This window comes from Marmota monax, unplaced genomic scaffold (assembly GCF_021218885.2).
Source record: "Marmota monax isolate L192 unplaced genomic scaffold, Marmota_monax_Labrador192_F-V1.1 WCK01_AAM20220418_F8-fsc00106, whole genome shotgun sequence".
NCBI lineage: Eukaryota > Metazoa > Chordata > Mammalia > Rodentia > Sciuridae > Marmota > Marmota monax.
Genome location: NW_026695218.1, coordinates 5200855 through 5227992, shown reverse-complemented (window position 1 = coordinate 5227992; position 27138 = coordinate 5200855). Strand labels below are relative to the sequence as shown.

The window sequence follows — 27138 nt, the reverse complement described above, 5'->3', positions numbered from 1 at the left end:
TCAAAAAGAACATCCTCTGCTTTGGTAATGATCAAACTACATTCTTAAGTAGAGAGCAGTGCAGAAATTAGAGCTTCCTGTTCTTCTGCAAGGAACAGTTCAGTAATGAGCTGTCTTACCCTGCTCCATTTTCCTGAGCCACGCAGCCTTCCCTGAGGACAGACAGCCTGATGTGCTAAACAATGCGCTGGTGCCTAATCTCCCTGGTGAGGGCTAATTACAACACTGCAGCTAAGTAAGGAAACATTCATTCTCTTGTATTCCGTCCACACCCACTCCTGTGCTTTGCTCCCAAACAGAAGGACTTGCCGGTCTTGGCTCCCAAAGTGTCTTGCCCTCTTTCAATCCTGCAGCCCTTTCTCTGGGTGTTACACCCAGAATCCCCTAGTGGAGTCTACAGTGGCTTCAGTGTTAGGGCATTCACTGAATTGTTTTCTGACATTTCTCTTCCAAGAGCAGTCGCTAAGTATGCTCCACCTTTGCAGATAATAACAAATGACTGCAGAGGGAGGAGATGTTATATAAAAGGTTATTTTTTTATTCCCTGTTATCTATAGCAATGAAGAATGAAAGGGGAATCACCTCTTTCTCCATTTTAATTGCACGAATTTTCCCCAATTGTGAATATTTATAATGGTTGGGGATTTCATTAAGATGTCTCCCTGAGAAACTAGATGACTATGGATCAATCACCATGGCTTCTATTTTCAGATATAGATCTGTTCTCATTCCCACTATCAGGGCAGGTGATGAGGAGAGGCAAAATACAAGCTTTTATGAAATCAATTTGGAGTCTTTATTGATCGATCAGAGTACTGATAGGTTATTGATCTTGACTCTGAAATTGGATCTTCTTTCAGACTACTGAATGCCAAGTAGCTAAAGGTCCTTCAAAGTATCTTTGAAATTGGTTTTCTGATTCATAGAAGTGTTCAGATATGACTGTACCCTAATCTCCTTGCTTCTAGATGGTATTTTCTTTTGAAAATTAGATATTTGTGATATGTGTTTGGTTGACACAAATCAGGGACTCTGGATACCTTCAGATGAGTGCTACAATCCTGCACAAGGAAATATTGCCTTACTTCCCAGGTGATTTTTGAACATCCCGCCAGGTATTCATGGAGGAGAAAATCCAGTTTATAATTTACCCAAGCTTAGAATCTATCTCTTGAGTTTTTTTGGAACTGGGGCTCAAACTCAGGGACACTTAATCACTGAGACACATCCCCAGCCCCTTTTAATTTTTATTTTATTACAGGGTCTTGCTAAGTTGCTTAGGGCCTCCCTAAATTATCTAGGGATCTATAACTAATGACCCTTCTACCTGTTATACTTTCCCTTTCTACCATTTAAAACTCCACCTCTCTCCTCACATTCTTCTGATAACCCACCCTAGTCACTCCCTACCACATTATTGAACCCATCTTTTTGGTCAATAATGCTCTGATCTTGTCAAATCCAATGACCCAGCCTTGGTCCTCATCTTACTTCTCAGCAGCTTAAGACACAGTGGAGTAGGCTCTTCCTCCTTCTTGAAATGCTTCCTTATTCAACTCCCAGGATATCTCACCTATGAGTTTTCTGAACTCACTGGCTTTTCATTCTTGGTTATCTTTGCTACTTCTTTTTTCTCATCTTTATTTCCTAAATTTGGAATTCTCCAAGGCTCAGTCAAGGCAACCTTCTCTACCTCACTCTTCCCCAAGTGATTGTACATAGTTCAGTGGTTTTAGTTGTATGTTAATAACACCAACATTTGTATCTCAGTCTTTATTGCTTTCCTGAACTCCAGATTTAAAAATCAAGTACTTGCAAACTAAAAAGCTTCTTCTCAGCAAAAGAAACAATCATGAGGTGAATAGAGAGCCTACAGAATGGGAGCAAATTTTTACCCCTCACACATCAGATAGAGCACTAATCTCTAGGGTATATAAAGAACTCAAAAATCTTAACACCAAAAAAAAAAAAAAAAACCCACAAACAAACAAACAAACAACAACAACAAAAACCAAATAATCCAATCAACAAATGGGCCAAGAAACTGAACAGACAATTCTCAGAAGATGGTACACAACTAATCAACAAATATATGAAAAAAGTTTAACGTCTCTATCAATTAGAGAAATGCAAATAAAACTATTCTAAGATTTCAACTCACTCCAGTCAGAATGGCAGCTATTAAGAATACAAACAACAATAAGCATTGGCAAGGATGTGGGGGAAAAGGCACACTCATACATTGCTGATGGGACTAAAAATTGGTGCAGCCAATATGAAAAAGAGTATGCAGATTCCTTGGAAAATTGAATCTCAGCATTAAAAAAGAACAAAATCATGGCATTTGCAGGTAAATGGATGGCGTTGGAGAAGATGATGCTAAGTGAAGTTAGCCAATCCCCCCAAAACAAATGCCGAACATTTTCTCTGATATAAGGGGGGTGACTCATAGTGGGGTAGGGAGAGAGAGCATGGGAGGATTGGATTAATTCTAGATAGGGAAGAGGGGTGGGAGGGAAAGGGAAGGGGCAGGGGATTAGCAAGGATGGTGGAATGTGATAGACATCATTATACAAAGTACATGTATAAAGACTGGAATTGGGTGTCAACATACTTTATATACAAACAGAGATATGAAAAATTGTGGTATATATGTATATTAAGAATTGTAATGCAAAAAAAAAAAAACCCAAAGTACATGTATAAATGCATAAATTGGCGTGAACATATTTTATATACAGAGATATGAAAAATTGTACTCTATATGTGTAATAAGAATTGTAATGCATTCCACTGTTGTCGTGTATTTAAAAAAATAATAAAATCAATAAAAAAAGAAATAAAATTGGGAATGGAACCACCATTTGACCCAGCTATCCCACTCCTTGGTCTATACCCAAAGGACTTAAAAACAGCATACTACAGGGCCACAGCCACATCAATGTTTGTAGCAGCACAATTCACAATAGCTAAATTATGGAACCAACCTAGATGCCCTTCGGGAGATGAATGGATGAAGAAAATGTGGCATATATACACAATGGAATATTACTCAGCAATAAAAGAGAATAAAATCATGGAATTTGCAGGTAAATGGATGCAGCTGGAGAATATAATGCTAAGTGAAGTAAGCCAATCCCCCAAAACCAAATGACAAATGTCTTCTCTGATATAAGGACACTGATTCATCATGGGGATGTTGGGGAGCATGGAAGGAATAGACAAAATTTAGATAGGGCAAAGAGGAGGGAAGGAAGGGACGGGGAGGAGGGTAGGAAAGACAGTGGAATGAGATGGACATCATTATCCAAAGTACATGAATGAAAACATAAATGGTGTGACTCTACTTTGTGTATAACCAGAGACATGAAAAACTGTACTTTATATGTGTAATATGAGTTGAATTGCATTCTGCTGTCATGTATAACAAATTAGAATAAATTTTAAAAGAAGATTACTTTTAAATAATCTCAGAATAAACAGGAGATATATAACTAAATGTTTAAGATTATAAAAATCATTTTTCTTGGTTTATAGCTATTATACAAATTGATTGTTTTTGCTCTGTTAATTTAATTTTGTATATTCCTTATAAACTTTGTAACTGTTGCCTGTTTATAGTTTTTTGTTAGTGTTTTGCAGAGATACTACTTCTAATAAAACAATTTGAGTTAATGAAAAAAAATCAACCACTGTTTCTCCTTCTCTGTCTGCTACTTATCTCAAACTCACCAGGGCCCAAATCACTCCTGATATGCCTTCTCCAGTCTTCCCCATCTCAGCAAGTGGAAACACCAGTTACTTAGCACCAAGCCTCAGTCATTCTTTTTCTCTTCTATCCTCTATCTATTCCATCAGCAAATCATTTGGCTATACTTTCAAGACACATCCTAAATCTAATCACTCCTCACTGTCTCCACCTTGCATCCAGGATTAAGGTACCACAATCTCTCTTCTGAGGTCACCATAGGACAGCTCCTAACTGGTCTTCCTGTTTCCTTTTTGGCCTCCTATTGTCTATTCTCCACACAACAGTAGGTGACAACTTCAAAATGTAATTAAGTTCATGTCCCCTTGCTGCTCATAATCCTCTAATTGCTTCTCATCACTCATACAATAAAACCTCGACTTATCTAGCTCAGACTTTTTTTAAAAAAAATATTTACTTAGTTGTAGATGAACACATGGTATCTTTATTTATTTTTATGTGGTGCTGAGGATCAAACCCAGTGCCTCACACATGTGAGGCACGTACTTTATCACTGAGCTACAGCCCCAGCCCCAGCTAAGACTTTTAAGGTTCACAAAATATTCATATGCTGTCCCACATTTTCTAGAGGAATTGTAATAGACCAGCCTTGGGACTAGTTCTTGCTAATGCATTATTAGGAGAGATGACATGTATCACCTGTGGACAGGTTAAAGCTCAGGTATGATGCTCAGTTCTTTCTTCCTCTAATGTGGCAATCAAGTAGCACAAGGTGCGATGGTTGAGCTACAAGATGGAAATGGTCTGTAACTAAGCACTATTTTCGGGATCTTCTCTGGAGAGAAGTTGGACTTGTGGTGACTTAGAGTGAGTGATAGATGAACTGTGCATTAAGCCATTGAGATTTGGGGGCTGTCCATTACTCAGAATGTCACAGCCCATCCTGACTAAATCATATGATCTACTTGGACTTCTGTTCTAATCTCACTTATCTCCTCCAAATGACTCATCCAGGCTTTATTGCCAAATCCATTTTTGCCTCAGGGTCTTTGATTATACTCATCTTTTCTACCTGGAAAATCTTTCCCCAAATTTATCACACAACAGTCTCCATCACATTATTCAAGTGTTTATTCAAACACCATCTTCTTAGAAAGGCCTTTTCTGATCTCCATATTCAAAATAGCTTCCTTTTATCTCTTACCACCATTTTCTAGCCTCCTACCTTTTCATTATAGCACTTGCCAGTACTCAAAATTAAATATTTTTTGGCCGGTGTGGTGGTGCATGCCTGTAATCCCAGTGACTCAGGAGGTTAAGGCAGGAGGATTGAAAGTTTGAGGCCAGCCTCAGCAAATTAGCAAAGCCCTAAGCAACTTAGCAAGACCCTGTATCAAAATAAAATAAAAAGGGCTGAAAATGTAGCTCAATGGTAAAGCACACCTGGGTTCAATTCCCAGTACCAAAAAATGTTAGATCTTTTTTCTTTACTGATTGTCCATATCTCTAAAACGAGAATGTTTTTTTGGGTTGTTATTCTCTGCTGCAGCCAAACAGTGACTGGCACATAGTCAGTCCTAATTCTTTAATTCTTTATCTGTTATGATTCAGATCTTGAATGTTCCCCCAAAAGCTCACGTGTCAGGCAATGCAGCAATGTTCAGAGGTGAAATGATTGGATTGTGTGGGCTTTGTAACCTCATCACTGGATTAATCCATTTGATGGATTAATAATTCGAATAGACTATTGGGTGGTAACTATAGGCAGGTGGGTCAAGACTGGAGGAAGTAGGTCATTGGGCATGTGAACTGGGCACAATATCTTGTCCCTGGCTCCTTCATCTCTCTCTCTCTCTCTCTCTCTCTCTCTCTCTCTCTCTGCTTTCCAGCTGCCATATCCTGCCTCACCTCAGGCCTAGAGTAATGGAGTCAGCCAACCATGGACTGAGACCTCTGAAAACAAACTTTTCTTCCTCTAAATTGTTCTTATCAGGTACTTTGGTCACAGTGATGAAAAGCTGATTAACACAGCATCCTTGTCCCTTTCTGTAAGTATTTGAAGTTCTTGCCACTAAAGAAGTAGAATGTAGTTCCCCAATCTCAAATCTGGTCTAGTTTTAGAACTTGCTTTGGCCAGTGGGGTACTCGTACAGGAGACAAGAGCATAGACTTCAAAAAGTGCTTGTATGTTGGCCTTTACACCCTCTCATTGCCATGAGAACATACTGTGGCTACTGAAGGATGAAAGACGTGTGAAATGGAGCTGAGTGGCCCTTCATCTCTACTGTGGCCAGATTAGATGTTCTGGTAGCTAATTGGCCCCAGACCTGTGAGTGAGCCCTGTCATGAATCAGACAAGCCCAGCCCAAGTCAGCTGGATGATGGTGTCTAACGTACTCAACAATTGTTTATCGTTGTATACCACTGAGATCTCATCCCTACTTGTTCCACAGCATTATTGTGGCAATAGATAACTGACAGAATTGGGGCTCAATAAATAGCTAATGAATACCTGCAGGGGATATATAGATAATTTATAGTGAGTATGCAGGTGTTCTTTCATAACGTGCTCTGCCTCTTCTTTTCCTGATTTGACTATCTATCCATTAAGTTTCCCTAGTTAGTATATTGGGAGAAGTCTTAATTCCTTCCTCTTTCTCATTTCTAGTCCTACTCCCTTCCACACATCTAATGACTCCCTAAATCATCTACTTCCACTCCCAATCGCTGGAATCTGGCTAATCCAATCATGATTCCTATAATATTTTGTCTCAATATTATAATCACTTCCTAACTGGAATCCCTATCCATAATTTATTCCCCAGTCTGGAACATGCTCTACTTCATTAATTAAATCCTCATTTTCATTAATTTTATTAACTTCAAAAATAGGAATTTATTTAGATCAAAGATTGGAAAGTCACTTTGAAAAACTTCTTCCCCAAATTCCCTTGAAAATTATTTACCTTAACTAGAAAATAATTTTTGAAAAAGAAGGAAATATAACCTGAGCAAGTTCAATAAGGGAGTAAAAAAACCCAAATAATTAAAGAAAACATACTCCAGACCATTGGTCTTTAACAGTCTGATGTTAAAATTAATTTAGCATTCCTCATGTCAAATGTTAGCAGTATGAAAAAATGAATTAAAGTGGGTCTATCATTATCTCTATGGTCATGTCATTCTCATTCTTTTGCTCTCCTAAATATGAAATAATAGTTGGGATTCATAGTGACAGTTCCAATAACTCTCAGCCTATCCTGTCTCCCTCCAGCCTACAGAGAGTTTCCATTACTGAAATAGTTGCAATGGTAATAAATAACCATAGTATTCATGCGTTATGATTTTATGTTTCTTCCATTTTCATGGAAATGTTTTTAACATAAGAGGTGGAGAGTATGAATTGAAAGTGTTTGTTTCTCCAGTGCATCATGATTCCTCCTGCCCAGGGTTTTCATAAATGCAGTTAACTTGTCTAGGACTCTTTCTTCCCCACATGAGTTCACTCCTTTTAGTTAGGAATATATTTGGTTGCACATAACAGTCTGTCAGCTAAAAGGACTTAAAGAAACAGAAGTTGCACTGCTTGTCATAACAAGAAGCCCAGAGCTAGGCAGTGTAGTGCTGGTACGTGGATCAATGGTGTGCTCAAGGGAATTTCAGCTCTTTCTAACCCTCTGATAGACAATCCTCAGTGGTTAGGAGCTATTCTCATAGACAAATGTGCTGCAGCCTTCTAAGCCTATCACCTGTGTTTCAAAAAAATAAGTGGAGAAAACAAAAGGTTAAAAACAAAACAAAACATAAAATAACAACAAAACCACATTTATCCTTAGAGTATCCTCTTTATTCGGCATGAGAAGCTTTACCTAGAAACTTCCTTCTGGAACACACTCCACAAAATTCTGTCATATGGCCTGTGTTCCCTGCTAGGAAAGCTGGGATATGGACAGCATCATTAGTAGGAGATGGCACAGAAGAGGGGACTGGAAATGACTTGCATAGCCAAAATACAGTATCTGCCATAATGCCCATACCTTATAACTCCACCCCTAATTCCTACTCTTTCTTTAGACCTTGTCTCCCTAAGCATTCAAATAATGTGCATATTTATATACTCTCATAACATTAATATTCTTTGCCAGTTCTTAAGACAGTTTGCAATTATACATTTATTTGAATAATCATTGGATGAATGTATTATTAATATCTATTTCTCCCACTTGACCATAAGCTCCTTGAAGGAAGAAATCATGCTTGCTCTTTACTGACTGTTGAATCCTTGGAGCCAGGGAATGCAGGGGGTAGGCTTTCTAAAATATTTAGATATTCACTTACACAGCAGGAGGGTGTTAGGTATTCGTAGAACATAATTACTAGTTCAAAAGCAAAGTGATAAAGAAAATAAAACATGCCAAATTTGATCTGTATTAATAACATGTTAGAAATCAATAACCTATATGAAATGATGATTTTTTAAAGCCACCAAGTAAGGTTTATTTATATTTCCTCTACTTGATTGCTCTATTCATATTGTTTATAGTAAAGGAAAAATAAAACTGGAAAAATAAAACTCAATGTGTTAAAAGTAAAGTTTAATTTTAAAAACTTGCAGTGTTATCGCTTCTCGGCCTTTTGGCTAAGATCAAGTGTAAAACTTGCAGTGTTTATTTTTCCCACTAAATGTTAATTATTGAGATTTTAAATAAGCAGTTATATTAATCATAGACTCTCATAGAGCTCTTAGGAAAGGCAATACTTTGCTATCTGTTACATATCCCTGGGCTTTGTCAAAATCTATGTTTGTTCACAAGGATGTGGATGTCTTGGGACACTGTGTATTGTTGTAGAAAAAAGATGGAGCATAGAGTTCTGAGGAAGGACTGTTCACTGAGAACTGCTACTGGACTCTTTCCCTCCTCTGGCCTGGGGCTGGCTTCTGCAGTGATCATGCTGGATCATGAGAGTGTGGCTTCCTTGTATTTGTATCATCTGGATACAAATTCAAGACACTGCGCCTACTGGTTTTCTCTATCAATGACTTCTTGTGTTGTTTTGTTTTCATTTTCCCTTTGCTTCACCTGAAAGATTTTGGAAAATCCCTGTACTATAATGTGATGGATAAACAGAAAAATAAGGAAGTGATATTGTTTAGTAAATTGATTAGAAGGAAAGGTTTTTTGTTTGCTTGTTTTGTTTTGTGCCAGGGATTGAACTCAGAGGTGCTTAACCACTGAGCCATAGACCCAATCATTTTATTTTTTATACTTTGAGACAGGGTCTTGCTAAGTCACTTAGGGCCATGCTAAATTGCTGAGGCTGGCATTAAACTTGTGATCCTCCTGCCTCAGCCTCCCGGGTGCTGGGATTATAGGCCTGTGTTTCCATGCCCAGCAAAGGAAAAGTTCTTAATGAAGTTTGCTTATATCACTCAATAGAATAAACCTTAGAGAATTCTTATTTCACTTATTTATAGCCCTGAAACCTATATTTGAAAATATAGCATTAAAAAGCTTATATTAGTTGTACTTTACAGCAAAGATGCAAAAATGTAAATAAAATATTTGCAAGTAATGCTAATAGTGTGCTAAAAGAACAAAGCATAAGATAAAATAGTATCTGTTCTAGAACTTCTAAAACAGTTGAAGCCCAGGAAATTAGGCAACAACGACAAAAATGTATTGATAGATACCAAAAGACACTTGGTAAGTAAATTAGCTAGATCTGATCAAATCTCTTTGTAAACTAGGAATTGAATGTTGTAATTTTAAAAAGTCTGCCTTAAGCCTACAGGTGGCAGTGATTTTAAGAGAAACATTCTGGTTGGAGTTATGGATTAAAAAAAAATGTATATAATTACCAATTTTGATTAACATTGCTCTGAAAGACCTAGTAAAAAAGAAATAAAGTACATAGATACTAGATATAAGATAAAACACTATAATGACTTATAGACATTATAGATAGGAAAGTCTGGGAAAAATATTAGAACCTCAGCTAAAGTATAGGACTCATTAAAATAGCTGGTTTCAAAGTAACTATTAAAATTATTCCAGTAGCTTCCTAATGCACCAATAATACTCCATTAAAAAGCATGCAGAAATGATTGCATTTTTATTAGCAACCAAAGCTGTTAAATTTGTATATATAATATTTATAATTTACATATGACATAAACAATAATATAATATATAAAGCTTTTAAAGAAGTGTGCACATTCTGTGTAATTAAAATTGAAAAAGTTACATTAAGAAAACACATTAAGGTCTTAAGTATATAGAAGCTGCACCATGTTCATTGGAAAACCTTGATACACTAACAGTTTCTCCCCAAAGGTAATTTCTAAATGTAATGCACTAACACATTTCATTTTCAACATAGGTATTTCAAATAATGAATCCAGAGTTTATTGGGAAGGATAAATATAATGTTGATACTATTAAAGAAATCACTATATCACACGTTCTTTCTCATATGTGGAAACTAAAAAGTGAAAAAGTTGACCTGAAAGTAAAATGGGCATAACTAGGAATTTTGAAGGCTGCTGGGGTAGAGGGAGGGAAATGGGGGCAGGGTGGAAGCAAGATGGTTGGATTTGATAAATATACACTGAATACATGCATGGAAATGTCACACAGAACTTCACTAATATATGCAATTATATATGTTAGGAAAAAATAGAGATCACACAATAAAAAAGAGACAGCCTAATTGTTAATAAAATTAAGTGGAGGACAAAATATAAATCAGTAAGGAAGTGATCATTCAATAAATGGTATTTGGACAACTAGATAAATATAAGCAGCATTTTTTAAAAGATATATTCTAAGTTAACTTATTAATCAATGAAAATTTTGAGAACTTCTAAACCATAAAAAATAAAATTACTTGTGCATATTTACTTATGGGTTGAGGAGGGCCTTCTAAGAAAAATGCCAACAAGAGAAAGGATATTAGAAAAATGTGGATGGATGCAGTTAAATAAAATAAGATAATCACTGAAGAGGAAATTTAAAGTTTTAACAAACAGCATTAAATATGTTTGCATTATATGCCAGATGAAATCCAATGTCCTTAATAAAGCATTTCTGCAATCCAGATGTAACTTAAAAACTAAGATTAAAATGTTAAAATATGCTAATTCACAAAAAATGTAATATACAGGAGTAATAAATGGACAAAAATATGCTCACTAATAAGAAATGCAAACATCAATAACATTTTAAATTGGAAATTTTTCCCAAAATTGTTAGGAATATGGATAAAAGCAATTCTCCTTTATGTTGGGTCTATATATTCTGATTTATGCTGCTATGTTGCTTAAGTTTTCTGAAGACTGATTTAACAGAATGAAGCAAAATCCTGAAAATATTTAATGCCCATAACAGACAGCTTTTCTTCTAAGAATGTATCCTAATAGTTGTGCATGTGTACAACATGCATATGTAAAACATTAATTACAAATAGCATACTGTAGCAAAAACTAGAAACAACTATTAAATCTAAGGATAAGGGACTATTTGCGTTATGATACTTCATAACCATTCAGCATGCTTATATAGAAGAAAATTTATCATAGCAATACTTCTCACTTTATTATGTTAAAATAAAATTCTATATGCTAAATGACTGTTTGGCTCTTGAATGTCCCCCATAGACCCATTCATTAGAGGTTTTGTCACCAGCCTGTGGCACTATTGAGAGGGGGTGGAACCTTTTAGAGATAGAACCTAGTGCCCTTAAAGGGGATATTGGGCCCCAGCCCACTCTTCCCCCTGCCCTTCTCTCTTACCCAACTGCTAGAAAGTGAACAGAACTATTCCACATTGTATTCCTCTATGACATACTATGTCACCATAGGCCCAAGTGACCACGGACTGAAACCTCTGAAATCACGAATCAAAATAAATTCTTCTTTATTAAGTTTATTGTCTCAAGTATTTTTTCACAATAATGGAAAGTAGAATAAGAGAAGGGCTATAATTATGAAAAAGATCTTATGCATAGAAAAAAAATGTCCTGGAATAAAAAAAATCCTAAGAATTGATGAAAGTGTCATTCAGGCAGTCAAGTGTTGATTTTGTTTTTGGTTTTATTTATACTAATTTTTTTAGGAAGTTCCTGATTCACTTTAGTAAATATATGATATTTTACATTTTAAAGATAAGTACATTAAATATGATCAGAAGGGAATTTGGAGTTGTACAGATAAAGTTCAAGAGTAAGCTATTTTTTTCTTAGAAAAAGTAACTTAAGTTCATCACTAAATACTGAACAGCTTCCAAGAATCCTTTCAGGATCCTTCTGAACTCATTTGCTTAATGTGAACACTAGTAATTTGATTTTTTAATTTTGCTCTGTAAATATTTTGTACAGAACAGATTTTTTTTTTTCTGTTCCATCTCTATTTTCCAGCCATTTACATTGATTGAATCTGTGCTATTTTCAAAATACTCAGGAAATGGAGCAAGGAACTTTTTATCCAGGTGTAGAGAGAAAGGGAGAAAAGAAAAGACACAGACAAGAAAAAAAAAATAAGGATGAAAGTTTCCAGATGAAGCATGGGTCCAGAAAGACCCTGGCAGGAAGCCCAGGTCTTGGAAAACTGGCCCTTATCCCAGGATTGATGAATAGCACAAACCCATTGACAAAGATGCAGGCGAAGTGAAGAATCAGCTTTGACCTTCTCAACAGGACCACACTGCTTCCCTTAACCCCCACCTCCTTGACCCTTAGGAGTAACTGGAACTGTGATTCAAAGTCTCTGTGTGATGGTAACATTGCTCCAAGTTATAAAAACATTATATGCTTACCAAGACAACTAGTGACTTGCAAAGAAGTATGAGCAAGAACAGAAGCAAATTCAACCTAGTTTCATTACCCAAACACAACTGCAGAGTTCACTGGCACCTTGGGGCAGAGACAAGAACATAGTTTAGCAGCAATCTGGGCTCAACAACCCCCACCCCCACCCCAGGATTCTCCATTTCTCCTTGATAGACACATGGAGCTGTTGGGTGAAAGCAGGACTTCAGAAACGTGCTTATTACCTAAAATTCAGGGCTCCTTACATCTCGTACTGGCCCAGTCCCTAGTGCTAAGTTTGTCTCGATTCTCTACAATCTTTCCTGCTCAAAGAGGAGGTAACTAGAATGAACACATTCCCATTTTAAAGTCCAAATGAGTCCTTGGAGGTACAAAGAAGTCATAGGGACTACTTTTACCCCCACCTTAGTGTGATTTTAATCAGCTGTGCTTCTCTTGGTTCGATTCAATTTGCTAAATTGGATTGTGCTGTGAGGTTATCGGAGCAGTAGTTTGGGATCATGCATTTATGGCGCAGGACTAGCATGTGCGTCAAAGTAGATTTGAGCCAGTTAAAGCATTACTGGAGGGAAATCTCCAGAAAGAAGAGGACAGTATCTCTCTACCTTCTTCTATTCCTTCTGACATTTGTAGGATGTCAGATCCTTCACTGGGCCACTGAATACCTGTGATGACTCACCGATGTTCTAGCCGAATCTTGGACACACTCACTTTCAGACCCTTTTCTTCCAACTGGGAAGAGAAAAACCTTTAGGAACAGATTTAAAGGATAGTTCCAGTGAGGATTTGGTCACATGGTCTTCTGTGTCACCTTCTGACTCCTCTCTGGCCAGCTGTCAAGCTGACTGTGTTTCCCACTCAGAGTTGCTTCTATTTCAGTTCCTATCATGAATTCTAGGACATTTTTAAGTCCTCCTCTGACTCCCTGGGACTATTTGGGAGAGTATTTCAGCTGTTCATAGAGTTCTCTTTTGTTTAAACAATTTCAGAGTCAGACAAATCCTCTTATGAAAACATTAATTATTCAAGAGGACGTTCCTCCACAGTAAAATAAAATTAATAAGTCGTACAAGGTGGGTATTTAAGCTTGTGCTCCTAATCTCCTCACATACTATGGAATGTGCACATGAGGCTCTAAAAAATTAGTGTCTCATTATATTCTATGACAGAGAGAGCAGGGGGTGGCTGGCCTGCTGTTCCGCAGCCTCCCTGCGTGCACTCAGGCAGCTACGGAATGGCTAAGGTGACCGCTCATCAGTCCATTTATGACTTTGGGTACTGGGCTGAGGTGCAAGAGCAGCATAATTTTAGATTATTTTTTTTGTTACCCAAAATTGATGACAGTGGGAATGAAGGGAGGGGGAAAGAACCCAGCACTTCCAGAGCCGTGAAAAAACCATAAGACTCTGGCTCAGAAGGGAAACCCAATCCATCCCAACAAAGAGCATCCTGTGATCCAGTTGGAGGATTCAAGGGTGCTGGGTTCTTTCCAGGCTCCAGGAAGCAAGACCCTGCCACTACAGACTTTGTGCCATGACCAAAGGGAGCTGCTGTATAGATCTATATCGTAAGCACTCTATGTCTCTAGAACATAGGCCTGAACCATGATGAGAGCCCAGTTTGTCAACTGCTCCATTTTTGATGATTTGTATGGAGACATAGTATACACCCAGAAAAATTCTAGCATGTACTTTTCATGACCCAAAAGTCTCAGAAAAGAAACTGGGGTGGGGATGGGGGTCGGGGATCACTTTTTCCACATGCAATGGTCTGGATACAGTTTGAGGGCACTCCCAACACTTTATGTGTTGAACATTAGTCTCCATTGTGAGGATGAAGGAGGTGGAAGCTTCATCTTACCGTAGTGTTTTCAGGTGAGGCCTTTGGGAGGTGATCAGGATTAGATAAGGTCATGAGGGTAGAGCTTCCATGACTGAATCCTGATAGAGCAAGCAAGACCAGAAGAGACACCCAGATACTCATATTCCCTGTCTCTTGATGGGCTCTGACAGCAAGAAGTCCATCACCAGATGCAATTCCTCCACTTGCACCTCCATATTTGTGAGTCAAAATAAATTTCTTTTATTTTTAATAATTTGCAGTCCATAATTTTTTTTTTTTTTTTTGCAACAGAAAATGGACTAAAACACATGTCAAGGAACAATTCTGAAATGAGGTTGATAAGGTAAGCTATGAGAGGGTACAGGATGTAGTGAACTCTAATCAGATGGAAAAAGGTGAATGCAAACTAGGGGTAGGGGAGCGCTTTGTATGATTCCATCTTTGTAAATCAGATAATCAAATGTTAAGACAATCATTGGGAAAAGGTGAAACTTGAAGGAAGCCAAGGAGATTCAGGACACACACACAGCAGGGACTCAAAACTTGATTCCAGAGGCAAAGTGTGGGTGGATCCTGTGGGCACTGGGCAGGCAGGGCTCCTCTGAGAGTAAGGGCTCAGTGCTGGGCTGTAGCTCTGGGCAGACCCCCTGAGGCACTCCAGAATCAGACTTCATACTTGGCCCCTCACTCCAGGACCTCAGTGGCCCTTTACAGAGAAGGCATTCCTGCCACCTCTGCTTGCATAACTTTGTAATGCTGAAAAGGTAATTTTTAAAAATTAAAGAAACAATGGGGAAATGGTACTTCTATGAAAGCAATGTGTATATAATAGTGAGTCTTGTGATTGGTGTGTTATCTTGTGATTTGCTTTTACTATGTTAAAAATGAGAGTCTGATAATTAGAGAATTGGACTTATCAGATTTGTGATTTTATTGCAACAATTAGGAGGATTTAATTTCTAGTCAATATTTAGATGCTCATGAGAACCCCTTTCACTGAACTTATAAATTTAATTCTTTGGAAGTTTAAATGCTTTAAGAGAATTTGATATGCTAGATCTAAAGGTTTCGATTGACTAGACTGACAAGAGCTATATAAATCCTGAGAGGGATCTTGTTTATCCGATTTGTAAGTCATCTTATTAGGGATTTTAAGTTTTTAAGAAAACCATATGTATTAAATTTGTGATTACAGTTTGAGATGCTTAAAGGAATTTAATTCATCAAGTTCATACATGCTATTTACATTTTTAAAATTATTTGACTTGTTAAGTTTAGGAAAATTCGGGACGAATTTAAAATGTTAACTAGTCTAGAAATGGAATTAAATATTAGGGGAAAGGACTGCAGCTCATGTTTACATGTTAATTGAACTTTAGTCAAAGCTCAAGAGGCAGTGCATGTTTAACACTTCAACACACACAAACTAGATTTAGAAGAATGGTTCCTGATTTATAAGATGGGTTTAAAGGCTAAGTACACACTACAACTGGAATAAGTTGAATATCAATTAAAAATCATGCAGCTATAAGAACTTTTGGCAACGAACAAGTTTTCCCTGACATTCAACATGCAAATCATGCTCTCCATGTGAGGTGGTGACTTTGGGAAATAAAAGATTGGGGAAGTGAAAATGGTTTTGGGGGATAATAAAAGAAGAATTTTCCAAGCAGCCCTGGACCTAATCCCACCACTTTTTAAAAAATCCTTCTTTCTTTAATCTACTTTCTAATTCAGTCTTATCACTATGTCTAAAATTTGGGACTCCCTTAGGAGTGCCTTTCCTGTCCTTCCTAGGGTAGTGCCTTTTAATAATCTTAACTCTAGCTTTCGACAGTAGAAAGGCCTCTAGGCAAGAAGCACAGGTGATGGGTCCCTGCACTGGTTCTGCTGTGGGCTAGCTGGGCTGGAGCAGGACCTACAGTATCTAAATGATGGGGTGAGTGTGCATCCCCACAAAAAGATGGCAAGAATGCTGAAAAGCATTTAGCAAGGGATTTGCTGGGTCAATCAGGAGTATTTTAAACTACAATTTAGTGGGTAAGGATCTATACATGCTTCACCCTATAGTAAGAATCTATAAAGGATCTATAATGGCACCCTATTGCTATTATACTTGATGTAGAAGGAGTCCAGGAGGACTCTAAGACAGGAATGAGATTGTCTAATCAATACAGTGGTGTGTCAGGGTTTATTAGTGAACATAATGCTCATTCCTATTAATTCATTTCTTATTGGGGGTCAGTCAATAAACTGGAGGTTTTGAAATACTTTTCTCTCTTTCCTTGAAACAATATTCTATAAGGTAAGTTTTATTGTATTCATTTTATCAGATGAGGGAATTGAAGTCCAGAAAGGTCAAGTACCTTGCCTGTGTTTGCCCTGCTAGCACATGGTAGAACTTGTGCTGGAACCCATGCTGAGGCTCAGGCCTCAGGGACATGACGGAAGTACCTCTTCCTCCCTGGGGTTCCTTTTCCACAGTGCCTCCTGTTTCCCCTTGCACTGAGGTGGGACGCAGCTGCTCTAGGGGGTTTGAATTTGGGACAGTATAAGCCAGTGCCTAATCTGTCCCCCACTCTGTGACTTTCTTGGGCCACTGTATGCTGGAATTTTCTTGGGTCAATGGAGAAGGCATTCAGACAACTACTGTGGACAGAGGACTTGAAAGGCTGGTTGGAGTGTAGTTTTCTATTTGTCTTACCTCAAGGCCAAGTAAAGAAGAGAGTGTACATCTTGTTTTTAGTGGGAAGAATTGGAGAAAAAGTCAGGGGGTTAGGACCAGGGAAAGTTCCATAAATTGTCTAGTCATCCCTAGTATGTGTGGAGAAATTAGCAGAATGGTAAAAATGATCAACACCTCCTCCAACACCTCCTCTTAATCAAAAGTGTCCTATGTTGTTGTACAACTCTATAATAACCAATATTTGCCCATATTTTTCTTTTGGTTGAACACAAAACTTTATGGATGGGTTTAGGATCTGTTCCATGTGTTGGTTCTAGTGTTCAGATTTTGTTGTGTGCAAGAGGGAGGCATAGTCAGTTTGTCCAGTCAGTTTACACATTTAAAAAGTTCTCACTTTGTGCCAGGCACTTGTGTAAATGCTGTGAACAGGAAACCAGATAAAGCACCTTGGTTTTCATGCAGCTTAGTCTAGTGGGCAGAGAGGTGTGCTAGACTAGCACATTACAGACCCTTACAACACCTTTGGATAAAGGCTAAGGGAATAGATAAAAAGGAACCTTGTTTAGACTTGTAGGTCAAGATAAGCTTCTTAATGGAGGTGGCTCCTGAGCCAAGCCTCAGAGGACAACAAGGCTACCAAGGAGGATTCCCGTCCTGCAGCAGGTGGTGCTGGGCAGGGTCATGGTGATAAGGTGATAAGGTCATGGTGATAAGGCTACATTCTAGTCACTTGTTCTTCAGAGGACCATTAACAAGTGGGGATAACTTATACAGACCAGTGAGGATAGAAAGATGAAGGAACCCAGGACTGCTAACCAGGGATGGGGAAGATTTGGGATGGATGTTTTGGAGTGGCTGTCACATGGAAGAGAGAGTAGATGTAGAAACAGGCCAAAACCAGAGAGGCAGATTTCAGCTCAACAAAAGGAAGAAATTTATAATGCTATACAATTGATTGAATTAATGTGTGGGGCAAATTGAGTGAAATATTCAAGCAGAATTTGAAACTCTTTACCATGACTCTATCTGGAAAGTTGTGGGGTTGAATTTATATCTGGGTAAAAAATTGTCAAAAAGGTCTCTTATGTCCTATCTGGTATAGTCAGATCCTTCCATCACTTTTATGCTTTCAGCGACAGCTTTCATTAGATACAATATGATTCAAAAGCCCCCGTGAACAGGATTATGTAGGGAGGTATATAAGGCACATAAAAGCAAATTGCCTGTGTCTTCAAGCTGTGAGGGGTGGAGAGTTGGAGGACAATGATAAAAGAAATTGTTTCTAATAGTCTTTCCAAGAGAGAAAAAGAATCCCCCTTGGCATCATGAGGATTAGATGAGACAATGGGTTGGAAAGCATACAAATAGAAGATATCATTATCAATTTTATTAATATGAAATCTCCATTCTACTTTTCAAGTGACATATTAATAAATCATTATGAGCATTCCCAATCCAGTGTTCTTAAGTTAATTAAAAAATAACACTCCACACTCTTTTCTCTGTACCTTGCTGCGCCTTCTCCCCCTCCTCCTCTTCTTTTCCAACTCCTTCTCTTTCCTCTTGCTCTACTTCGTCTTCCCCTCCCCACCCCTCCTTCTCCTACTTTTACCAGTAAGTCTCTCCTGTCTTCTCAAGGATATTCTTTACTCTGTTTCCAAGCTCCCTCAGCATGGCATCGATTCTACTGGGTTATTTGATGTTTGTGTCTTTGTCAATCTCCCAGGGGAAATACAGTGTCTTCCTGCCTCAGCATCTGGCACATAGTAGGTGGTCAATGATGATTTGATGAATGAGAAAGAGGCCATTCTCCTTGTTGCCATCCAAGTTTATTCCCTTGACCATACCCTGCAGACACTGTCTCTTACAGGTCACCAATGTTCTCTAATTGACAAATCAAACGTCCTCACTGTCGTTGGGTTCAATGACACAAATGAACAGAGTCAGTCACAAGTTGAGTCTCTTAACCTTTGTCACTCCACTCATTCTAATTTCTCTACTCCCTCTCTTCTTCTTCTTTTTTCCATCCTAGTTTCTGGTAGGATGCTCCTGTGAATCTTGAGACTATTCATGGAGGCATGTATATAGACAGAAGACATAGCTCATCTGGAAAACTCCTAAATCTACATTTTGATTCATTCATGACTTCTTATTCTCTAACCCCACCTCTCACGTTGCTTTTTGGGCATTTCCAATGAATCATTATATTTTCTCATCAAATCCAATAACTGTAATCACTTTCTTCCCACCAAGTCCTCCATTCATCCCCTGACTCACATGTGAGTTAATTCAGATGAATCAGTGTGTCATTCTCCCCCAAACACCTTGCAACATTTGACCTCCATGCTTTTGTCATACACTGTCTTGTACTTGGAATGTCACTTTTTCAAAAAATCATTCCCTTGTGGGGCATGGTGGTACACACTTGTAATCCCGGTGACTCAGGAGGCTGAGGCAGGAGGATTGTAAGTTCAAAATCAGCTTCAGCAACTTAGCAAGGCTCTGAACAACTTAGCAAGACCCTGATTCAAAATAAAAAATATAAAGGGCAGGGGATGTGGCTCAGTGATTAAGTGCACTAGGGTTCAATCCCTGGTACAAAAAAAATCATCCTCTCTAAAATTCATATCTATACATCAAGGCTCAACTCAATTGCCACTTTTTGCAGTCATCCTTGATCTTTCACCATTGCTGACCATGAACTCTCTCCTCTCCTGTAGAATTATTTGTGCAACTGATATTAGACACATCACTTGGTGTATTTTCTAGTGGTTACTTCTAAATCACTCTTATTTGATTTAATATATAGCAGGAGCCCTTTGAGGGAAGACACAAAGCCCTGAGTCTGGAAACATCACCTAATCTTGGGGCGTCATCCCTCAATGGATTCAACATCTTTCCTAAGTTTGAGTGTTTCTCCCTCATGATCTTCATTCTACCATTTTCTAATTCAGCGACAATAATAGTAACAAATGTATATACTTTTATTTATTCTTCCCCAGTATAACCTATATTTCTGCCAGATTAAAAGCAAAAACAAAACACATACCAGCAACAAGAAGAAGAAAAAGAAGAAAAAAAAAAACCAAAAACCCAAACACAACAAAACAGTATTGATTGTTCAGGACAGTGGAGACTCTCATGAGTCAGGAGAGGATGCACAAGTGTGGAGAGGCAGCTGCAATAGAGCACTAAGCGTCTCAAGGAGAGGTCTGGAAGCCTAAGTATCCACTGGAGATGTAACAGACTCAAGTTTGATCCCCAACAACAATAGTTGGATTCACATCAACAATAATATTTGCAGTTCCTGATTTGAAAAAATAGGACCAGTTGTGATTGTTGAGCTTCTAATTAATGGCTATTCTCAGCATCCCAGAGATTCTTGGCCCTGGGTTTCCAGGTCCATTTAAATTATTGCAAAGGATCCTGGAATCTAAGTCCTGCTTCTGGGAGAAGTGGGAAAGCCTGAAGGACTGCCTGCCCTTAGATAGACGGTGGCTTCCACATCCAACCATTAAGGTAAGATTTGAGGACAGACTGCAGGTCTAGTAGAGACCAGGGAAGATGGGCATAAGATGGACACCAGAGATCAGTGGGCAGAGTTTCTGTCGTGTGTGTGAGTGTGTGTGTGTTGTGTGTGTGTGTGTGTGTGCATGCGCGCGCTACGTTCCTCTTTTACTCTTTCAGAGAGCTCATTAGCTCTTTTCTTTCTTTTTTTTTTTAAAAAAGACATTTATTCAGCGTCATGATCAGACTATTACATTTAGCAATCAACAGCATGGGTGCAAAAAAAAAAAAAGTCTACATTAAAACCCTTTGTTGGAATGCTTTACACTTTCCACAGAACAGAAACTAAAATATCCTGTTATACAATTAGTCACAAATACAGTCCTCGAGTTTTTTTGCCCATACACATGAGTATTGTCTAAACCATGTCTTCTTTGTAGCAGCTAGGCCCTGCCACCACTGTGCTTGGCTGAGTTCACAAATCTGTTGTAACCTGTAGCTTCCCTGTCACTTCTCTGGCTCTCCTCTCCTGCTAAGCTTTGTTTCCTGGCAGTATTAAAACCTTCTGCCACTGCCATAGCTACTGTTGCTGCTGGAACCGCCATAGCCACCTTGGTTTTGTGGTTTGGCAAAATATTGGCCTCTACCACCGTAAGGTCCAGAGCTTCTGCCTCCAAAGTTTCCACCCTTCATGGGTCCAAAATTTGATGACTGATTGTTGTAACTGCCAAAATCATTGTAGCTTCCACCACCTCCAAAATTGCTTCCATCATTACCAAATCCATTGTAGCCATCCCCGCTGCCACCATAGCCACCACCACCACGACTGCCACCAAAGCCACCACGACCACTGAAGTTCCCTCCACGACCAAAATAAAAATATGGAACGCTTCACGAATTTGCGTGTCATCCTTGCGCAGGGGCCATGCTAATCTTCTCTGTATCGTTCCAATTTTAGAATATGTGCTGCCGAAGCGAGCACAGCTCTTTTATTTTCAATAGTCATCCCTACCTGGGTAACTATACTTCTGGTCCTGATCATATCTCATATTATCCAGAGACAATTCCCATTGGGATTTTTCCTTTCACTCAAATACAACATATCTAGAACCAGTTTGAGTAGTGAACAACTGTGGTGCTTCATCTCTCTGAGATCATACCTGCCCCTGCCATGTATTAGGAGCTGTGATACTAGGCCACTGCTGTTTGGCGTCCCCTGTTACTGCATGTGTGATTCCTAGTTAGGTTCCTGGTCTGTTACCTTTTCATCTGCTCCTACAGGGTTAAGAATAGGTTCTCCTGGTCTCTCCTCAGAGTCTGCTCCTCCTATAGAACAGGACACCATCACCAGCCCATGTAAAATAAGGGCATGACCTCTCGATATCCCCCATCTTCAAATTTCATGAAGCACCATACATACCTTTTAGTTTTCATAGTAGAAAAGAATTTTCAAATTCTAAGTGTGAGGAATTGCAACATTTCAAATGAAAAACTTCCTGGTGTTTGCTTATTCAACTACATTTATCTCTGAAAGACTTATTTTATTCTAGGTAATCAATGACTTCAAAAAATAATTATACCTTCTTAACCAGATCTCCCCTTATCCTTCCCCCAGTCTCTGTCCATTCAGGAAAGACTTCAAGGAACATTTAAGTTAGTACTGCAATCTGCAACTGAATTTTGTCACATCTGGGTTCTAGAAGGAAACACGGCAAATTCTGATAGGACAGTTGTTCCGAACAATTCTACTTCAAGGAGTTTATTCCAAGGAAAGAAACAGAGATTCTCTCAAAGGCTTATGTTCAGAATATTCATTTCAGTTACTTGTAATAATGAAAAAGTAAAAAATCTACATGGATAGTTAAATAAATGATTTTAGTCATGTAATATAATGCATCCATTAAATATCCCATTTTAAAAACATTTTTTATGACATGGAAAACTCCTATGCTTTAATATCAAGGAAAAACAATAACAACCACAAAAGCCCCCTGGCCATAAAAAGCCCCCTCATCAGCTATTGAAATTGTTTTCATTATGATCTAAAATTTACTCTTAAAAATATGAATGACTGTCAATGCCAGAAACAACACAGATAAAAAGTAATTATAAGCCAGTAATCCAGAATTTTAACTGGTTAACTATCACCAGTGGGATTTTAAAGTGATTTCTATATTTTGGTTACAATATAACTTGTTTCCCAAATGTTCTAGAAATGTGTAATTTATTCATTCATTAATATATTCAACAAACATTCAAGTGACTGTTAGGTGTCAAGCATTCTGCTTTGTGCCAGAGAGATTCAAATGTACAAGACAGAACAGATGTGGTATTTGCTCTGCCCAGAGTTTACAATCCTGTAAAAATAGGATAGTTTTCTTTAAAAAAAAATATTTCATTTGATCCAGTAATTCCACCTCTGGGACTCTATCCTAAGGAAATTGTCAAGACAGCAAATCAATCAGGAGGGTGATACAGGAGGATCACAAGTTTATGACCAGGTTTAGAGAAACCCTGTCTCAAAATATAAACTAGAAAGAACTGGGGATTTAGCTCAGTGGTAGAACACCCCTGGTTTCAATCCCCATTACTGGGATAAAAAAGCAAAGCAAAATTTTCATATAGATGTATCCATTACAGCATTAGTCATAATAGAAAAAAACCAGAAATCACCTACATACAGTAGGGGAATGGCAAAATCAATAATAGTGCATTCATATAATGAAGCAATACTAAGTTATTATTATGTTTCTAAAGATTGTAATAACATGGGCAAAGTTACCAATGTTTTCCACCAGTATCTATGGGAAAACATAAGCTACAAAATTATATAGACTCTGACCTCAATTATGTAGTGTAATATTTATAAAAGAGAAAAATCAAATGTTAACAGGTGTTATTTTTGGATGGTGTGGTAATGGCTGATTTGAATTTCTGTGTCTATGCTCTCCATAATTCCTGAGTGTTTTGCAATGAAAAAGGTTTAATTTTACCATCAGAAAAACCATGCTGTTATTTTTAAAGATTTGATTCCAAGGTTGTCCATTGAAAATTCAAAGAACACACAAAAAGGTAATTTAACATTTCCTGCAAGTCTGCATTTCCATGTTGGAAAAAGGAGAGAGAATTCATAGAGAGCTTAAGGCCCCTTTCCAATTCTATAACTTTCCCGGGGGAGAATGGATGCCCATGCATGCAAGAGACACATTTACCAGGGGGGCTAAGGGGATGAATTCACTGTGTGCTCATGAAGCTGAGCAAGGAAAACTAGAAGGAGCACTTGAGGTACATGAAGACAGAGAGCTGAACCCCCAAACCTAACTCCAATTTGAACTCTAACCCTGAGTCATGGCTGCACATTAGAAACACAGGACATTTCTTGTTGCTGTCATTTCCCATAACTCTGGCATCTGAGACCCTTTGATCACATAGAGCAGGTGTCACAAAGGGTCAAGGTCCTGCCGTGGTTTACCTAGAGAAAAACAATAGTGAAAATATGTCTCCTTGTCCAATTCACTGTGAGGGTCCTGGTCCTCATTTCTACCCCTAATCTTCTAAATTCCAGAGGAAAGAGTAGAGCTGTGAAGTATGTTCCTGTGTTAGCCAAAGGGAGAGAGCTGTCTGCTGTGCTCCATCAGCTGCGGAATGCCCTAGCTCACATTGACTGACAGGTCTGCAGGGCTTAGGCAAGGCCCTAGCACAGAAAACAACAACAACAAACAAAACACTACCTTACCCTCTAATTTAGGAATCAAGAAAGTGTATGTAAGGCAAAATGACATCAAGTTTCATTGCACTGATAAATGGTTCTGTATCATGCACTGAATTTTTTTTTTTAAGTTTATAAAAGCTACTGTAAAGGAGCTAGTCAATACAGAAGGACTTACAGGTGTATCCCACTTCCAGCAAACTGAATATCTGAAAACCAGAATAGCATAAAAGAGTACCACTACCACTTTTTAAAAAAACTGATTTACCTTCTACCTTTAAAATATAAATGGATTCACTACAACTTGCTTAACGCACAACATATCAAGCACAATAAGAGTTGCACAAAGGGAAGTGTATATGGAATTCACAAGTTAACATTTGGATACCACCTTACAGGATAAAAATACAGATTTTTCTGATTAAAAAATGAAAGAGACTTTAAATCAACTGCAAATCATAAACAATCTTTATGTAAAAGGGGTTAATAGTTTTGAGTTTTAAAAAAGTTTTCTTGTAGCTCCTTCTCTGGATTTTTTACATTCATTTATCTCAGCAGGTACACCAAAAGAATCCATTTTAAAATCACCGTGCAGGTGTTTTAAACATGCTTCCACATCCAGGGGAGCATTTGACACCTGTGTCCATACACACACACACACACACACACACACACACACACACATTAGAGACCTGGGACACCTACAAAAAAGTCAATACCAATAAAGCTGTGCCCTAACAGTTACTTATCCATCATGCCCCCTCAAGAGCCATTCATTCTAGAACACCAGCCTGTCTTTGAAAATGCCAATGTTTTCACTTTCCATCAGTTTCCGAAACCCTAATTTGTTAATTATAGGGAATGAAGGGCTCTCACTTGTTTGACCAAGCATATTTTCTGTGGATGCAGACAGGCTAGAAACATTGACTTTCCATAGCAAGAGGAATTTAGGAATTGTCTGGGTAAGCTTCCTGATCCTTAGGAACTGTACTGCTCTCATTCTTGAATGAGAACTCGTCGGGGCACAGAGGAAGCTGAATTAGAATCTGGAGTGTTTTATGATTTGTATGAAATGCTCTTCACATTCAAATAATAACTGGAGAGTTGAGATGTGAACTGAAAGTCCCTGAATCGTCAGGAAAAAATGAAAAATGAGAAAATTTGCCGAGGTGTGCTTAAAACACAACACAACATGAAGCTGCTTAACAGAAGAGCAGGCCTGGAGGAATTTACAAAGCTCCCTTCAGGGGCTAGTTCCTTGACCAAGCCCTGGGAATGCCCCTCAGGCTTTAAGGAGAGAAGGAATATATGGAAAACAAAACAAAACAAAACAGGAGTGGAAATGAAAGTGTCAGGGAGATGAATGAATGAAGTAAGGAAAGTTATATTAAGAAAATGGGAGTGTGTGTTGAAAGCAAGGGAGACTGGTAATGGGTGATAAAAAAAAAAGGTGAGGTAGGGGGAGAAAGATGAAATAGAAAAATAAGATAAAGGTCTCCATCCACCATTGACTCAACTGACAGCCAGTAAAAGCCCCAGGGCATGGGTGGCTCATCTTCCCCTTGGACCATATATGACCCAGCCCCCAAACTCCAGAGCAATGCAGTGGTCCACTCTGGACACTTTCTCACTTCCGCAAAGGGCAAGCTCACCTATCAAAAGCCACAGCCGTCATGGAATAGATACTGGCGAAGACAGCAGCGATGGGGAAGAAGTTGTGGAACTTGCAGTAAAACAAGCCGTAGTACCACTCGTTGTGGACAGCGTAGGTGAAATTCACCACTGTATTGAACGCAGCCATGGAGGCCTCCGCGAAGGCCAGGTTCACCAAGAAATAGTTAGTAACTGTCCTCATTCTCTTGTGGGCCAAGATGATCCACATCACTACCACATTGCCCACCACGGAGGTCACCACGATGACCGTGTAGGCAGCTGCCCAAAGGACAATCTGCCATGCCGGCTGCACAAACTGGTTGGGTTCCGAGGTGTTGGTGGAGATGTTTGGGAAGAGGTCTGAGTCCACAGGGAGGACATTATCCATTGTGCAGCTAGGCAGCAAAGACCTCCCTTCTGTACACCGGGGCTCTCTTTGCAGCGGGGTCCTGTGGCAGGCTCCTGAGGCTCAGGGCCCTGCTTAAGTCAGGCAGGAGGGAGGAAGTCTCTTTCTGGGCAGAACTCTCCTTATAAGCAGGAGACTTGGCGCTCAGAGAATAAATGCTAGCTTTACCTTCTGCCTGCCCCTTGTGGCTCTGAATTTCTCCACTTTCAAGCTTCAGGAAGCATTTGAGTTCCGAATCTGAAGTCAGCGTCTCTTCTGCGTCAAACTGAAAGGGGAAAAGCAATTCCACCGGTTACCGTTCTAGGAAAGAAGAGAACCCCGCCTTTTTTGCACCTGCTGCTATTTGCAACTCCTATCTCCCCTTTCTGCACCGGGAAAGGCAAAGCCCTACGTTGCGTGAGGACTTGTGGGGAGGGAAAGAGGGCCTGTCACAGCGCTGTCTGTAAAAGTTCTGATTCTATGGCCAGAATTCTGGGTCCTCGTGTCCAGCTGAAGAATTTTTTTTTTCTTCTTCTGCGCTTTAGCTGAAGCCGCCGCTGCCGCTGCCTGCAGCTTTGCAGGAGTCTCTTGGCTTGGGTTCTGCTCAGCTAGGGAGTTAACAGAACCTCGGCAGGCTGCGCACGAGGCTTTTATAACACGCTGCAGACACGTCACTGGGAAGGGGGCAGTACCTGGGCTGCTTACTCGCCAGTCCCTGTGCGCAGCGCTGCGCCAGCTGTTGGCAACTGTCTCACTCCACCGCCGCGGCAATCCTGCCTTTTGCTGCTTGCTACCTGCTGTGGGCGTCTGTAAGCCGGTCG

The 27138-nt window shown here is 39.0% G+C and overlaps 1 protein-coding gene, 1 non-coding gene and 1 pseudogene across 2 annotated transcripts in view; 1 reads left to right on the top strand and 2 right to left on the bottom strand.

The window, feature by feature from the left end:
* Tacr1 (tachykinin receptor 1) overlaps positions 1-26925 on the bottom strand; it is a 155063-nt gene extending 128138 nt beyond the window's left edge. Inside the window, exon 1 of the mRNA XM_046432361.2 lies at positions 25932-26925. Within this exon, the coding sequence (XP_046288317.1) occupies positions 25932-26320 (389 nt within the window). The 5' untranslated portion in view covers positions 26321-26925. The remainder of the gene's footprint in view (positions 1-25931) is intronic.
* On the top strand, positions 8329-8490 carry LOC124084960 (U2 spliceosomal RNA; annotated as a pseudogene).
* On the bottom strand, positions 21446-21552 carry LOC124084951 (U6 spliceosomal RNA). Its single transcript, XR_006849298.1, has one exon. It is a non-coding gene; the product is annotated as a U6 spliceosomal RNA (small nuclear RNA).
* Positions 26926-27138: the final 213 nt, after the last annotated feature.